General features: G+C 44.7%; 1 protein-coding gene across 7 annotated transcripts in view; it reads right to left on the bottom strand.

Annotated features, from left to right (window-relative positions):
• The window catches only part of LOC139540204 (homeodomain-interacting protein kinase 2-like), a 95,175-nt gene that overhangs the window by 68,105 nt on the left and 11,493 nt on the right, over nucleotides 1-15,577 (bottom strand). For all 7 annotated transcript variants that reach the window (XM_071343828.1, XM_071343829.1, XM_071343826.1 and 4 more), the window contains exon 2: nucleotides 7,313-8,468. In XM_071343828.1, coding sequence (XP_071199929.1) covers nucleotides 7,313-8,468 — 1,156 coding nt within the window. The remainder of the gene's footprint in view (nucleotides 1-7,312; nucleotides 8,469-15,577) is intronic.

Raw genomic sequence — 15,577 nt, 5'->3', positions numbered from 1 at the left:
ACACAGTAAGTAAGAGAGCAAGTAAAGACAGAGGGATGGGAAGAGGGTTTAAAATGACTTCCGTATAAAGTGGAAATCAGTACGTAAATAAAACACATAAAGCAGGGCAAAGCCCTCTTCATAGCAGAAGCAGGGCAAAGCCCTCTTCATAGCAGAAGCAGGGCAATTTTCACACTGCAACTTCCAAGCTTAATATCAAAGGTCTAGAGGAGCTTTTGAAAACCTGATAAAAATTGAGAGATGTTGCCTAAACAGAAATAAGGGGAACATCCTGTCTGGTGCTGCTAGGCTAGCCGTGGTGGAGGTCGAGTGGAGTGGACCTGCCCCATGGATTATAGCCTGGACCAAAATAAATCATTATGGAGAACTTTGTGCACAAAGCCAGAGTGACTGAGCACATTTTTATATAACAGTTCCCTGGAAAATACATCCTTTCCCGAACAGGCATCATTTAGTTATCTGTTCATCTGAAATCATCATGGGCCGCTTTGATGTTAAGCCTATGTGTATGTGGCCTTTTGAACCTATCATAAATACAGCCAAACACTGCCCCGTGAATGTCACCACAATTACATTTATGACACTAACACTATGCATTTACTAGTACAGACTAATTTCTGAGCGACACACAAGCACACGCACACTCACACACACGTCGTATAGCATTGACAAAGGGCACCCAGTCCCAGACCTGCTCCAAATGTAGGTCGGAGAGAAGAGATGAGGCCTGATGGGTAATACTCTGGTCAGTGTCAGCTCCCCCCCCCCCGCTACAAGAGGAAATGAAGGGATAATCTTCTCTCCACTCCTTAACCAGAAAACAAATAGCTCTGTATAGTTTTACTGGCCTGCTTCTTATCCAAGAGGAAAAACAACATGTACAGTGCCTTCAGAAAGTATTCACATCCCTTGACTTTTTCCACATTTTGTTGTGTTACAAAGTGGGATTAAAATGGACTTAATTGTCATTTTTTGTTAACGATCATGGCAGCGATTACAGCTGTGATTCTTTTTTTGGCAAGTCTCTCGATTGTACAATATTTGCCCATTCTTTTTAAAATTCTTCAAGCTCTGTCAAGTTGGTTGTTCATAATCGCTAGACAGCTATTTTCAAGTCTTGCCATAGATTAAAAAAAAAAAAAATTAACCCCTTTTTCTCTCCAATTTTGTGCAACTCCCGTAAAGACTTGGGAGAGGCGAAGGTCTCGTGCGTCCTCCGAAACACAACCGCACTGCTTCTTGACACAATGCCCACTTAACTCAGAAGCCAGCCGCACCAATGTGTCAGAGGAAACACCGTACATCTGGCGACCGTGTCAGCGTGCACAGAAGTCGCTAGTGCACGATGGGACAAGGACATCCTTACCGGCCAAACCCTCCCCTAACCCGGACGACGCTGGGCCAATTGTGCACCGCCCCATGGGTCTCCCGGTCACGGCCAGCTGCGACAGAGCCTGAACTCGAACCCAGAATCTCTAGTGGCACAGCTAGCACTACCATGCAGTGCCTTAGACCTATGTGCCACTTGGGATTTAAGTTAAAACTGTAACTAGGCCACTCAGGGACATTCAACGTCATCTCGGTAAGCAACTCCAGTGTATATTTGGCCTTGTGTTTTAGGTTATTGTTCTGATGAAAGGATCTACCAGTATCTGTTGGAAAGAAGACTGAACCAGATTTTTGACTGTGCTTAGCTCTATTCCGTTTAATTTATCCCATTTATTACATACGCCTCTTGGAGGGAACGCAACACCCCGCTACATTTCAACTCCCAGTGGAGTGAAAAAAAGTATGTGATCGTAGGTGCGGGGAAGGACGACAGAGGCAGAGAAAAATACCGTTTACAGGGAATTTATTATTCATAAACACGGTAATGTGGGGAAAAGGGGCTGGACGGAACCAAAGCAAAGAAAGTAAAAGTTAAGGAATCCCCTCTCCTACCTTACCTGCCTTCCCACTTCTTACCTAACCTTTGGCACCACCTGGCACGCTAACCAAAATACAGGGGGTGGTCCGCCCAGGTCTTACCTAGTGTGCATAGACAGACTAAATACTACAGGTTATGTATGCCCGCAGGCTTCTTGCCTAAACACTCCCAAGGTGCGTTCCCCCCCAGGAACAAATGAAACAGAATAATTTACCAATACTTTAAGTGAAAAAATTAAATAACCAAAAACACTAAGACTTATTGGCATACACATACCTCTGAAGGAGCAGCTACAAAATAATATCAACAAAACTTTCACTAGCCAACACAGGATATAAAAAGAAGCTCTCTTCTGACAAAGGAACACTGGCTTTTATAAAGCTGGAGAAGGAGTTGGTAATTGAAGAAACAGCTGTATCTCCTGCACAGAGGGAGGGGTCAGAGCTCCAGCCGACCAATCAGCTGCTTTTGGAATCCGGGAAGCCATTTCCTGAAATAGACACACTTACAAACCCACACCAACACAGAAACTGGGGAACGTAACATCCTTGCCAATGACAAGCATACCCATAACATGATGCAGCAAACACCATGCTTGAAAATATGAAGAGAGGTACTCAGTTATGTGTTGTGTTCAGTGGCAATTTTAGCATGTCAATCTTGGTGGGGAATTTCTTTTAAATATGTGGGATGCATGCCAGCAAAGCCACTACACAACACAACACTAAACACTACATTATTTGCACTATAACGGTGGCAAACGGTGCCCACAAACTGTTAGGGCCTACATAAAGCTGTCCCAACAGCAGAATCCCAACACCTTACCACTGCTACACCTGGCTATCAGCGGAGCCTTGTCTGGCAGCGAAACAGTTCATTCAGCCTCATTTACTGCCTTTAAAAAAAACATAGCTGATATGGCTGACTTGCTTAAACAAATGTGGTTTCTACTGATAATTGAGATGTACAAACTATGGCATAAGGGGACGATAAGCGGATAAGAGGCAATCCGTAATTTTGATTAAGACATTAATGAGCGAGCGACGACGGACATAGTCAATATAACTATTTGTTCAGCACTTTTGAAATGTACTGCGACACAATTCAGACCATGGGCCGTTCTTACAGTGTTCTCCTTGTACACCAAGTCAAAACCGTATTATAAATAAAGGGGGCATATAAGCAGACAATGAAAGCTCTTACATTATTCGATGATTACATTTCTCTAAAACAGGTTGTAGGCTATGTGCACCACCAAGTTAGAACAGTAAGCGAAATTAAGAGGTGAAAATAGACCAAATTATTAGCGTGAGGCACATTGAATGCCGTTTGGGTATTTGCGTGTCATAAAGATACACGTCAAATAACACTATTTGACTCGTTAAATAAGCTTTTAATTTGACACGTCAAATAAGACAATTCTATTATAGAATGTTGTGTGAGCTGAATTTGCATGTGCAAGCCAAGCGCTACCACTACTATCAGTAGCACTGTCAAAGCTGTACAGAAAGAATTCTGCAAACAATCACACACCGGCCACGAACGATGTGTTTACAATACTGCGTTGGAGAAATAGACCAAGTTATTAGGGTGAGGCACATGGGCTACTAACAGCTTAGTACACAACGTACACTTAGTATTACTTTCTTAGCTACAGTATACATATCTCCCTGGCATATTATATAATTTATGCAGCAGTATACAATACATTTTTGGACTCACCTCACCTCACTTAAACAGGAAGGAAGGTGGCAATTTCCAACTTGCTGTGTATGTCCAATGGCCAATGAGCACCCATACAATTGACCTATAAATTCTCTTCACTATTTATTTAACTAGGCAAGTCAGTTAAGAACAAATTCTTATTTACAATGACGGCTTACCCCAGACGACACTGGGCCAATTGTGCACCGCCCTATGGGACTCCCAATCAAGACCGGATGTGATACAGTCTAGATTCAAACCAGAGACTGTAGTGACACCTTTTGCACTGATATGCAGTGCCTTAGACCACTACGCCACTCGGGAGCCCTATGACAAGGATTAAAAAGAATTTGCCAACAGATTGTAGACTTTTCTTTTTTTAAATTTCACCTTCATTTAACCAGGTAGGCCAGTTGAGAACAAGTTCTCATTTACAACTCTGACCTGGCCAAGATAAAGCAAAGTAGTGCGACAAAAACAAAGCAGTGCGACAAAAACACAGAGTTACACATGGGATAAACAAATGTACGGTCAATAACACAAAAGAAAAATCTGTATACAGTGTGTGCAAATGAAGTAAGGAGGTAAGGCAATAAATAGGCCAATAGTGGCAAAGTAATTACAATTTAGCAATTGACACTGGAGTGATAGATGTGCAGATGAGGATGTGCAAGTAGAAATACTGGTGTGCAAAAGAGCAGAAAAACAAAAACAAATATGGGGATGAGGTAGGTAGTTGGTTGGATGGGCTATTTACAGATGGGCTGGGCACAGCTGCAGCGATCGGTAAGCTGCTCTGACAGCTGACGCTTAAAGTTAGTGAGGGAGATATAAGTCTCCAACTTCAGTGATTTTTGTGATTCGTTCCAGTCATTGGCAGCAGAGAACTGGAGGAAAGGCAGCCAAAGGAGGTGTTGGCTTTGGGGGTGACCAGTGAAATATACTTGCTGGAGCGCGTGCTACGGGTGGGTGTTCCTATGGTGACCAGTGAGTTGAGATAAGGCGGAGCTATACCTAGCAAAGACTTATAGATGACCTGGAGCCAGTGGGTTTGGCGACTTGATTCATGATGATGACTGCTAGCTAAGATTTTGGAAGTAAGATGTTGACATGATCATTCCAATCAAAGCTACTGTAGATATAATGTTATTTGAAGTCATTTTATCTGTGGCCAATGACCTTGAGTCTTCTTGGAAGGGTACTTATAATATAACTCTATGGCAGGAGCCAAAGGCCTGAAATTTTTGATGTCTTCTCTTACTAAGGACTTAGACTTGGCCTGTGACGGTAGTGTCCCCATGAGTGACAGAACACTGAGCCAATCAGCGCCATGCTCCGTATTTTCTGCTGGCTTGCCCCACCACCACAGAAAGCACTGAGCTAGGCTGAAACACCTGCATGTTGGAGCTGCCTTACTCAAGAAAACAAAAAAGAGACCATGTTTGTACGCGGCTTTATTAATTCAATGATATACATTTTTTTACATAGTTTACAAACTGATATGTGACACGTATTAATGCCAAAATAACATGCCCCCCCAAAAAATATATATATATATTTTTTCTTCTAAAAATGTGGGTCTCAAAATAGGTGAGGCACTGAATGACGGGCCACCACTAGCTGTGTTGGATTTGCTCCAAACATAGCGCTTTGTATTCAGGACCTAAAGTTAATTTCTTTGCCACATTTTGTGCAGTAATAAGGGCCTTGTTGCAAACAGGATGCATGTTTTGAAATATGTTTTATCTGTACAGGCTTCCTTCTTTTCACTCTGTCATTTCGGTTAGTATTGTGGAGTAACTACAATGAGTTGATCCATCCTCAGTTTTCTCCTATCACAACCATTAAACTCTGTAACTGTTTTAAAATCACCATTGGCCTCATGGTGAAATCCCTGAGCAGTTTCCTTCTTTTCTGGCAACTTTCAAGTGACTGGGTGTATTGATACACCATCCAAAGCCTAAAGAATAACTTCACCATGCTCAAAGGGATATTCAGCGTCTGTTGTTTTTACACATCTACCTATCGATGCCCTTCTTTGCGAGACATTGAAAAACCTCCGTGGTCTTTGTGGTTGAATCTGTGCTTGAAATTCACTACTCAATTGAGGGACCTTACAGATAATTTTATGTGTCGGGTACAGAGATTGGGTAGTTATTCAAAAATAATGTTAACCACTATTATTGAACACAGAATGCGTCCATGCAACTTATTATGCAATTTGTTAAGCACATTTTTACTCCTGAACTTATTTAGGCTTGCCGTGACAAATGTATTGAACACTTATTGACTCAAGACATTTCAGCTTTACATTTTCTATTGATTTCTAAAATGTTCTACATACCATTTGCATATTTCGGTTAGCCTCTACCTCGTTCTCCAACTAAAGAGACTGTTGGGACACATATAGAGTGTTAGATCATGATGAGAGGGTTTTTTCTTATTAACCTCATTTCCATTTCAAATGAAATGGAGGCATAGCACTCTATAAAAATGTATATCATATGGTCTTATGTGAGATAATTCCAGAACAAGCTTTTAAATGACACACATTCAGGTTGATATCAATTACTCTAAGTCCCTTTCAAGTCTAAACACCTTTCTCTATCATCTACATAAGCTGCAGAAAACAATAATCTGCCATGGCAGATATAAAATAAACATCTCACACCAACACATTATCAACATAATCACCTCTCTGCAGAGTGTGTGTGTGTGTGTGTGTGTGTGTGTGTGTGTGTGTGTGTGTGTGTGTGTGTGTGTGTGTGTGTGTGTGTGTGTGTGTGTGTGTGTGTGTGTGTGTGTGCTTACTGTGCCTCACACCTGCTCTCCCCAGACTAGGCAGTGCCTAAACAGCAACAAAGCTGCTCTCTGTGTGAACACTATTAGACTTCTCGCTCCCACCAACGCGGTGTAGCCCAAACAGCGGAGTTTGCTATAGGCAAAACATACTTTAAGAAGTAGGGGAGAAGAAAGCCCTACCCAGCGAGTCATCTGTTTCTAATGCTGGGCCCGCTGGTGTGGATTACAGGGATGAAGAACTCAGCCTGACCCCACATCTCCATCCCGGGGAAAATGAGAGCCTCGGTGGGGCGGGGGGAGCGGACTGTTTACAGTCCCTCTACATGTTTACAGTCCCTCTTCAATGAGGGGTTTCTCTGGCTTGTTTTTCTAATAACACAACATCAAACACATTTTTCTCAGAAACTAGTGTTTGAGACCGAAAATGTCTCTGCGGCAAATATTTCCCTGGTGCTGTCATTGTGGCGCTGTTACCGCCACGCTGTAAAGCAGCACACTACTCAACAGACCTGCCTTCTTAATCTTCAAAGCAGCACCACAACATGGGTGTTTTATCATATTAAACACGATAAGCAGCTGGTTTCTCAGCAAGCCTCAGAGTTTTTACTGTCCCCGCATCTCACAGCGGAAAGGGGGAGGGTTAACACTGAGGAGAGAGAGAGAGAGAGAGAGGGAGAGGGAGAGGGAGAGGGAGAGGGAGAAGGAGAAGGAGAGACCCTAACCAACTACACCTCATAAGACTGGCACAGAGCTGTCCCATCTAAACCTTTTCAAACCCCATTTTTTATCAAACCAACTGCCAGATCTCTCTTGGGAAAGAGGTTTTCTGATCTCAGTGGGATTTCCTGATTAAATCAAGGTGATAGAAACTGCTCTTACCTGTAGTATCTGGACTGCAGGTAGGTGGAGCACACAGCTTTGGACACGTGGCTGGCCGAGCCAAAGTCGATGACCTTGACGCGGTACGGCTGCCTGGAGGGGTCCACCAACATGATGTTCTCCGGCTTCAGGTCAGCGTGAATCAGGCCCAGGCTCTTGAGCTTCATCAGGGCCGTGGCCACCTGCTGCAAGACCGGTCTGATGTACTTCAACGGCAGTGGACTGAATTTGTTCTGCTTGAGGAAGTCGTACAGGTTCTGCTCCAGCATCTCGAACACCAGGCACGTGTGGTTTTTGTGCTGGAAGCACTCGTAGGCACGCACAAAGTTGTAGTCGTCTGCACTCTCCGTGCTCAACCGGGCCAGGATGCTCACCTCGATCTGGCCCTGGCGCGCGTATGACGGGTGGTTCTTCAAGATCTTGATGGCAACAATTTCGTTGGTGCCTCTCTTCCAGCACTTGACCACCTGGCCGAAGGTGCCTCTGCCCAAGAACTCTAGCACCTCGTAGGTGTTGGTCATGGAGCAGACCACCTCGTGCTGCACCAACTGGTAGTCCCCTTCATTGTTGGAACCACTGTTCTTGGAGGTGGCTGTCGATGTGGCCGTTGCCGTGGCGATGGCCACAGCGGCCCCGCTGGCTGCGTTCTGGATCATCGTTGTGCCGCTGCCGTGCTCCTCGATGATCGTCACGCTGCTGTTGCTGTTGTCAAGCTCCTCACTCTTGCGCTTAAGCCCGCATCGCTGGTAGGTGTCCAGCAGACTGACGGTGCTGCGACGGGTCAGGTTGTGGATGGCTCCACCACTTCCTCCTCCGCTTCCGCCTCCACTGCCGCTACTGCTACTGGCCAAGCCCAACAGAGGTCCCAGAGGCCCTGCGGTGCCCGAGGTACTGCTGGCCGAGGCGACCACGATGTGCCCCGCGCTAGAGGGGAAGATGAGCGCTGGCTGCTCGTAGGGCAGAGAGGAGTTGATGCCAAGAGGGGTGGCGTGCGACACTTGCTGCTTGCTGTTCTGACTGTAGACGACTTTGCTGTGTGTGCCGTACCCTGTCATATCCCAGTATGAACTCTGCTCCACCTTCAGCTTCTTCACGCTAAAGAAGGCACTTGACTGGAGAGTGTGAGGGGACAAGACTTGCACTTGCGAGGCCATACCTGGAAAAAAGGAGGGGAGGGGGAGAAGGGAGTGGGAGAGATAAAAAGTGAGAGGTAGGAATGTGAGACAGTGCTTGAAACACGAGCGGCGTCTTTAAATAAAGAGCGCTTAGGTCAGGGCTGGTCGTTACAGCGTTCAGCTAGGCCCATGCTGACACATCAATGCCTCACTCAACCGACACGTACACTGGACACTTAGATTCACATTGGTTATTTCACAGTTTAAGGCAAATATTCATAACTAAGTATCATGTATGCTATTCATGGCAAGAGAGAGAGAAATGTGTGCATAGATGTTTTAAAAGTATTTATACAACGGGTGGGTCTAATCCTGAATGCTGATTGGTTAGAAGCGCATTCCAGACGGTGTCTATTCCACAAGTTACCACTGGCTAAATCTATGACGTTAAAATGCCTATTTACTCTGTTCCATCTGACTGCGCAATCCACTGTCTCATCAGCCCAGGCAGGGAAGTTAGAAACTTGATCTCCACTGTAAAAAGCATCTAGACATTATCTCACATTTCTTTTAGACTAACATTTAGTTTTCAACAGTAGAGATTTGTATAAACCTTATTGTATGTCTCTCAGACATTTGCAACATTGTTTCAATATTCAAATTCGATCTCCAACTGTCCCATAGTAATGAACAAGTAGGGGTCGAGAGTCGGGATGAGAGAGAGAGGCAGGCAGTGTTTCTCAGCCAGTCGAAATCATGAATCAGCTGGCGTAATTTTTATGGATATATACAAAGAAATGTAAATTGAAAAAAGGTCAATCGAAATGAAGTGCAGCTAGTTTGCAGTCTTTCCAGCTTCAGTTTGAAGTGATTGTGTTAGCTGTGTTGTTGGCTAGCTCCTCTGAACAACAGTGTCCTGACGAGAGAGCACATTTTCTATGCCAGGCGAAATCGTGCCTCATTAGTTCATTGTTATGGATGTATCCAAATAAATATCACTAGAAAACAGCTTAAACAGATGCAGCTACTGTTGTTATTCTGTCTGCACTGTTTGACGTGACTGTAAGTTAGCCGTAGTTGGCTAGCTAGCAAGCAAGGGATAAGAATGTTGCCAGCCAGTATGGCAATGGAACATTTAGAATGAACGACTGTCCATAGATACAGAACAAAAAGACTGAATGACTGAGTCGCATCTCTGGCAACCGAACCAATAGAACGAACGACCAGCCGGCTTGGGTAGGATGAAATAGTAGGATGAAATAGTATGAATAAATTAATCAAAATTACGTTTTTAATGAAAATATGTAAATCATTTCTTGAATATGTTGGTAACCCGTTGTATAAAAGTGATAATGCCCTCAAAGCCCGTGTTTGTAGGATATATTGGCAACACCCGTGCCAATATATCCTCCAAACACAGGCTTCAAGGGCATTATCACTTAAATCCAGTATTGGGACGTGCTTCATTATAGGATACATGTAAGGTTTAAACAGGAACTTTGTGTATGAATGATGACTATATAGATATGATATATATTCAGAGGAAATACCATTTCTCTTCTGTTCCCATCTGGACTAATGTAAACAGAGGTCTTTCGAATACTCATTCATAGGGAGCTCAGAGAATCATCAGAGGAATACAGAAATGTGAACCAAAATGTTTCAAGGAATGACAGAACTTTCCTCCGCAAAAAGCTAAATGACAACTCAGACCCTGCATCTGTTGGTACATAGAAAGAGAGCGAGAGAGAAAAACCTTCATCTACTTTCGAAACAACAGAGAAGCATTTGAACTCCATCTTAACCGCAGATCCTGAAGGCGACAAATCAAAACCGGTAAACTGCGAGGCACTGAGCTCATGGGAATCGGCTGCCTCAGAAGCAAAAAACGGCACAGAAATAACCAGCTCAAACAGGGTTTTTAGCAATGATGTTTGTAGCACTGAAATGATTGTTGCAGCACACGCTTGCTTACATGCAGGCCTCGGTACTGCTATATTTACAGTCTCCCATGTACCCCGAATTAGTGTACTAACAAATTTAAGAGCCACCACCGTGTACATCTTCACTTCAACTCACATTGCCATTTGTAAAAATAAACAAAATCCTTACACACATACTCAAAATCCTAAAACACACCCACGCATGCACACAGTGAGTACAGTATATACAGTACCAGACATAGCCCTAGCCAAATGCTAAAACCAATCATGCTTTCCTGTCTCCTTATAGATGACTCAACACACAGTGACTCCGAAGAGAAGAGGCTGTGCAGAGGTCCAGGAGCTAATGAGTAGAACATTTCCCCAACGTTTCGGAGGAGTTCCTGAAACGTTCCCAAAATGATGATTCAGGAGTGTGTTGGGACAGGGAGCGGAGGGAGGAGACGTGCTTAGTCACTCTGTCATTATTAGATTTTTGAGTTCTGATAGATTATTAATTCACTGCAAATCTCCTCTCCTCCTCTTCATCCTCCTCCATCTCCTTTCCTCCCTCCTCTTCCTCCTCCCTTCCCTCCTAACAAATGTCTGTCTGACCCGATATAGCCAGGGACACTGGTCATCCTAACGGTCATCTGGTCTTCACCTTAATGCTGCACACTGAAGCCGACGCCTGTAGGCTAGTTGATTAAAGGAATAGTTCGGGATTTTGGCAATGAGGTCCTTGCCCTTGGCACGCTAGCTGTACCCGAAGACTTCCAGTCTTTGTGGTAAGTTAGTTAGCATTGGCTCGTGAAACTACCTCTAACTTCCTACATACTGGATGCAGATACATAACCATGGTACCCACGAGTTCATCTGACTCTGGAGAAGCAGTTAAAGGGCTTCATTGAGGAAACGCCAAACTATCCCTTTAAGCATATTACTAGGGGCTATTTGCTAGCCTCAAGCTTAATCAAACTACTCGTCTTGCATAAGGGTTCCCCTATAGCCTTAGACACCCCTCTCTGTCCCCCACCTCGGACTGGTCTGTGTGGACGGCCGCTGTAGAATTTAGACCCACCAGGCCGCTTTGTAACAACGTGGCAACAACGTGTGGATGGATGGAGTAATGGAGTAATGAAGACTGTCCGCTGGGCTATTAGGAGCAAGGCACTCAGCTAATCACATAAGACACCAGGGCCAGATGTCACTTGGATTACCCACCGATTCCTTAGCTGGGCACTTTGCTGCTCAAAATAATTTGGGCACCGTAGTCACTAGTCACCGTCAGCGGTGCTGCGTGGGACTGACTGAGAGCCTATGGGAGGATAATAAGATACTATGGAGCATTGGCCTACTATTCTGATGGTGATGGAACATTCCAGGATTATAGCACTATGATTAGGGATGACCAACAGTAACTGCATCGGCCAGGCAGCTTTGGGATTATGGCTTTAGGCTCAAATTGTAACTGCTCTTTCCATAGCAGCGCCATCGCCATCTGAAATTATCCTCAAACTGACGTTAGTTATTAGTCATTGACTCCTGTTGGTTACTGTTCTGTTATAGGTATCCAAACTTGAGCCACATGGGGAAATGTAGGTGACAGCCAGGACACTTGCCACATGGGGAAATGTAGGCGACAGCCAGGACATTTGCCCCCACTTGTCTAATTTGGGAAACTGTACTGAAACGTATTCTGAGGAAATACTTGGGAATCTGAACTGAAATATATTCTGAGGAAATACTTACTAAACATGGCGAGTTTAACGTATCCATGACTCACTAGGGTAACTCTGGGAGCTGGGAAAGTTCCAGTTAACACAACTGAAGGGTTGAATAAAGAGTAACTGACTCAGAGACAGATAAGTATTTAAATGAACAAACAGAATGGGGTCAAACGGCTGGAACGTTATCTCTGAACAACATGCATAGGCAACAACGTGCACAATAGTACCTCACTGGAATGTCAGAACGCATTAATCACCGTATTGAATCGCCACATAAGTTCAAAACTGTTTCAAATCTGAACCCTGAACACGTAACAACCACCTCCCTTTTTGTTGTTGTTAATTGTTGCCTTTTTATATTTAAACCAACATTGTAGTCTACAAAGCTTCCAAATGCCCTCATTTATTTGAATTTCTGAACTCTGTGCCAAACACAAAACAGTCAAGGGCCCATTGTTTGACATTTACAATGTTGGAATGCCTTGAGTAGCCTGGCTCTCCATTTAAAATACCTGAAAGAGCATGGTGTGTTTTAGTGCACTGCAATTAAGCAGCATACCACAGTGGTATTTCCCCCTGTTCAGAGGCAGTATGCTGAAATGGTAATGTTCAATGTCTTCAGGGGAGATTATGTCCTCTTTCAAAGGTTCATCTGCTTTTTGAGAGGATCAACTCTATTCTGCACTCTTAGAAAAAAGGGTTCCAAAGGGGTTCTTCGACAAGGGTTCTACATGGAACCAGCATTGTTTATTATTGAACTGAAAGGGTTCTACATGGAACCAGAAAGGGTTCTTCAAAGGGTTCTCCTATGGGGCAGCCCAAAAAAATACAATTAGGCAGGTAGCCTAGTGGTTAGAGCGTTGGAATAGTAACTGAAAGTTTGCAAGGTCAAATCCCTGCGCTGACAAGGTAAAAATCTGTCGTTCTGCCCCTGAACAAGGCAGTTAACCCACTGTTCCTAGGCTGTCATTGAAAATAAGAATTTGTTCTGACTTGCCTAGTTAAATAAAGGTTATAAAAAAAAATATATACACTTTTTTTTCTAAGAGTGTGCGCGGGAGGCCGAGGGCGGGAGGGAGGATGGAAGGAGGGGAAAATAAAGGCTGGAGGCCCTCTTGGTCTGGTTACTGACTGACTAGGTCCTGTGTGCTTGGCCGTTTTAATAAAGGCCTGTATAGTGGTATGCATGACAACGTGCCATGCAGCACTCTTCTCTAGAGGAGAGAGGAGGAATCAAATACACAACCCTTCCTCAGTCATAGCGGGACCCTTCTCAGAGCTAACCCTCTGTGAATGTAGCAGAAACTAAGTCCAAGTTAAGACCTGGAACTCTATGTCCATGGTCCTGAACCATCCCCTTCAGCAGAATGGACAAGGTGGACACTGGACAAGGAGTCCATGTGCAGTCTGCAAGAGATCACCAGAGGCCCATCTGAGGGTTGTCTGTCTCTTAGGGATGATCCAGGACATTAAGGCATCTGTAGGAATCATCAGAGCGCATGGGGGGCAGATCACTGGTTAATGACTTGACCTCTGTCCGTCGAGACAAAGCATTAGCTCCCCTCGGCTCTGATGGGGACAGTGGCGTGAGAGAAGAGAGGGAGCAGAACCCCTCCAACCCCTACCCTTCTCTGCTGTCCACTCCACTCAGCATCAGGGTCATCGCTATCCACCCCCCTTCCAAGAGAGAGAGACACCGTGGCGGGTGTCTGACTCTCTTGTCTGTCCGTCTGTCCACACCTGTCCTTCAAGTCCCATAGCAGAGACTCTCCTGTGCCATAAGCAGCACAGAGTAAGCCAGCCTCCCAGGGGACTGGAGGTGAAAATGAATGCAGCGGTGAAGAGGAACATATTGTCTGTTTGGAGCGAGCCAGTAAGCCATGTCATTCAGCCTGGCCTTGTGAGTCTGTCTGCCTGGAACGGTCCTTAGAGGGGGTGCTAGGGCCTGTCGCTCCCCTACTGTCTCACATAAACACACACTACTCCAGGCCACTATTGACCACCCTGTCCACTTTTATAGCTCCCATCTCAGCTTATTTATAGAATAATTCCTCAGAGAGGCAGTCAGGGACAGCTAGTTAGCAGGCCACAGCCTCAGTACACAACAAAGGTCCTCTTCAACCTACAGGTAACTACTGCTGGCGGACTAGCTACCATACACACACACTACAACACAAATCCATAAGGTCACTTGTAGCCAATGCATTCCAAATCTTCTTTATAATGAATGACAAATAGTCTACTACCTAGGTGGTGGCCATGAACACGCATCTAAACGAAAAACAAAGCAGCCGCTCAGCAGTGGTTAGATAATAGATTACAGCTTGTTATTCACATGTAAAGTGCAGACGCTATAAAAAGCCACCTACCTCTATGAGGCACCTTTGGCATGGTTTCATTCTGCCACAGCCTAACCTCTGCCTGTTTATTTATTAGACACATTTCAATAGATTATTAAAAGTTCCCAGAATTTTGCAACCCTAGCCTTGGGAGAGGGAGAGAGGAGAGAGGAGAGGGGTACAGGGTGATGGCAGCATGAGCTCTATTTGAGCAGTCTTTCTTATTAATGAAAAATCACGAGCAGGGCAATTGTACAAAGCACAGCACCCAACTTCCTCTCTACAGAGACAGTGAGAGAGAGAGGGAAAAAGAGAGAGAGAGACAGGCAGGCAGCCAGACAGAGACCCAGGGCAAGACAGATCAAAGAGTAAGAGAGAGTGAGAGACAGAAACAGAAAGATAGAGACAGAGCAAGAGTGAGTGAGAGAGAAAACAGAAAGATAGAGACAAAGCAAGAGTGAGGGAGAGAGACACAGAAAGATAGAGACAGCAAGAGTGAGGGAGAGAAACAGAAAGATAGAGACAGCAAGAGAGAGTAGAGTGAGAGAGAAACAGAAAGATAGCGAGACAGAGCAAGAGAGAGTGAGAGACAGAAACAGAAAGATGGAAAGAGAAAATAGAAAGGGAGAAAGCGTAACATTGCTGCTACACTAGGCATTTAACCCCACCATCCCTCTCAAAACGACTCTCTTTTAACTACTGTTTCAGGTCACCAGGCAAACACAGCGAGGCCATGCAGGGACACACACCTGATAAGCAGCCTGCCTTTCTTCTCTCTGCTTATCACCCATGTACAGTACCGACCCGACAGGCCTCTCTCCACTGCATGTTCTATCCCTCTCACTCCTAACGAGCAGCAGGACAGCAGGTTATTGTTTGTATCTATAGATACGTAGGCCTAAACGTTCAGTCACCAAGGCAGTCTAACCATATGTGATATAATGGTGTGTGTGCATGTTGAGGTGGCATGTGTGCAGTTCTTGCAGTGCTGCAAGAGCTGATCAAAGGCTGCTGTGCCAGGTTACAAAACCCCAGAGACAGACACACACAGACAACATATCAACCACCATACTTCAATCTAAAGATCGACCAATATTGGCCCTGTGGCATGTAAAGATTTCTGAAGAAACCATTAACTGTCATAGACCATAATCAGAGT

This window comes from Salvelinus alpinus, chromosome 15 (assembly GCF_045679555.1).
Source record: "Salvelinus alpinus chromosome 15, SLU_Salpinus.1, whole genome shotgun sequence".
NCBI lineage: Eukaryota > Metazoa > Chordata > Actinopteri > Salmoniformes > Salmonidae > Salvelinus > Salvelinus alpinus.
This window is presented reverse-complemented; position numbering and strand designations above follow the sequence as displayed.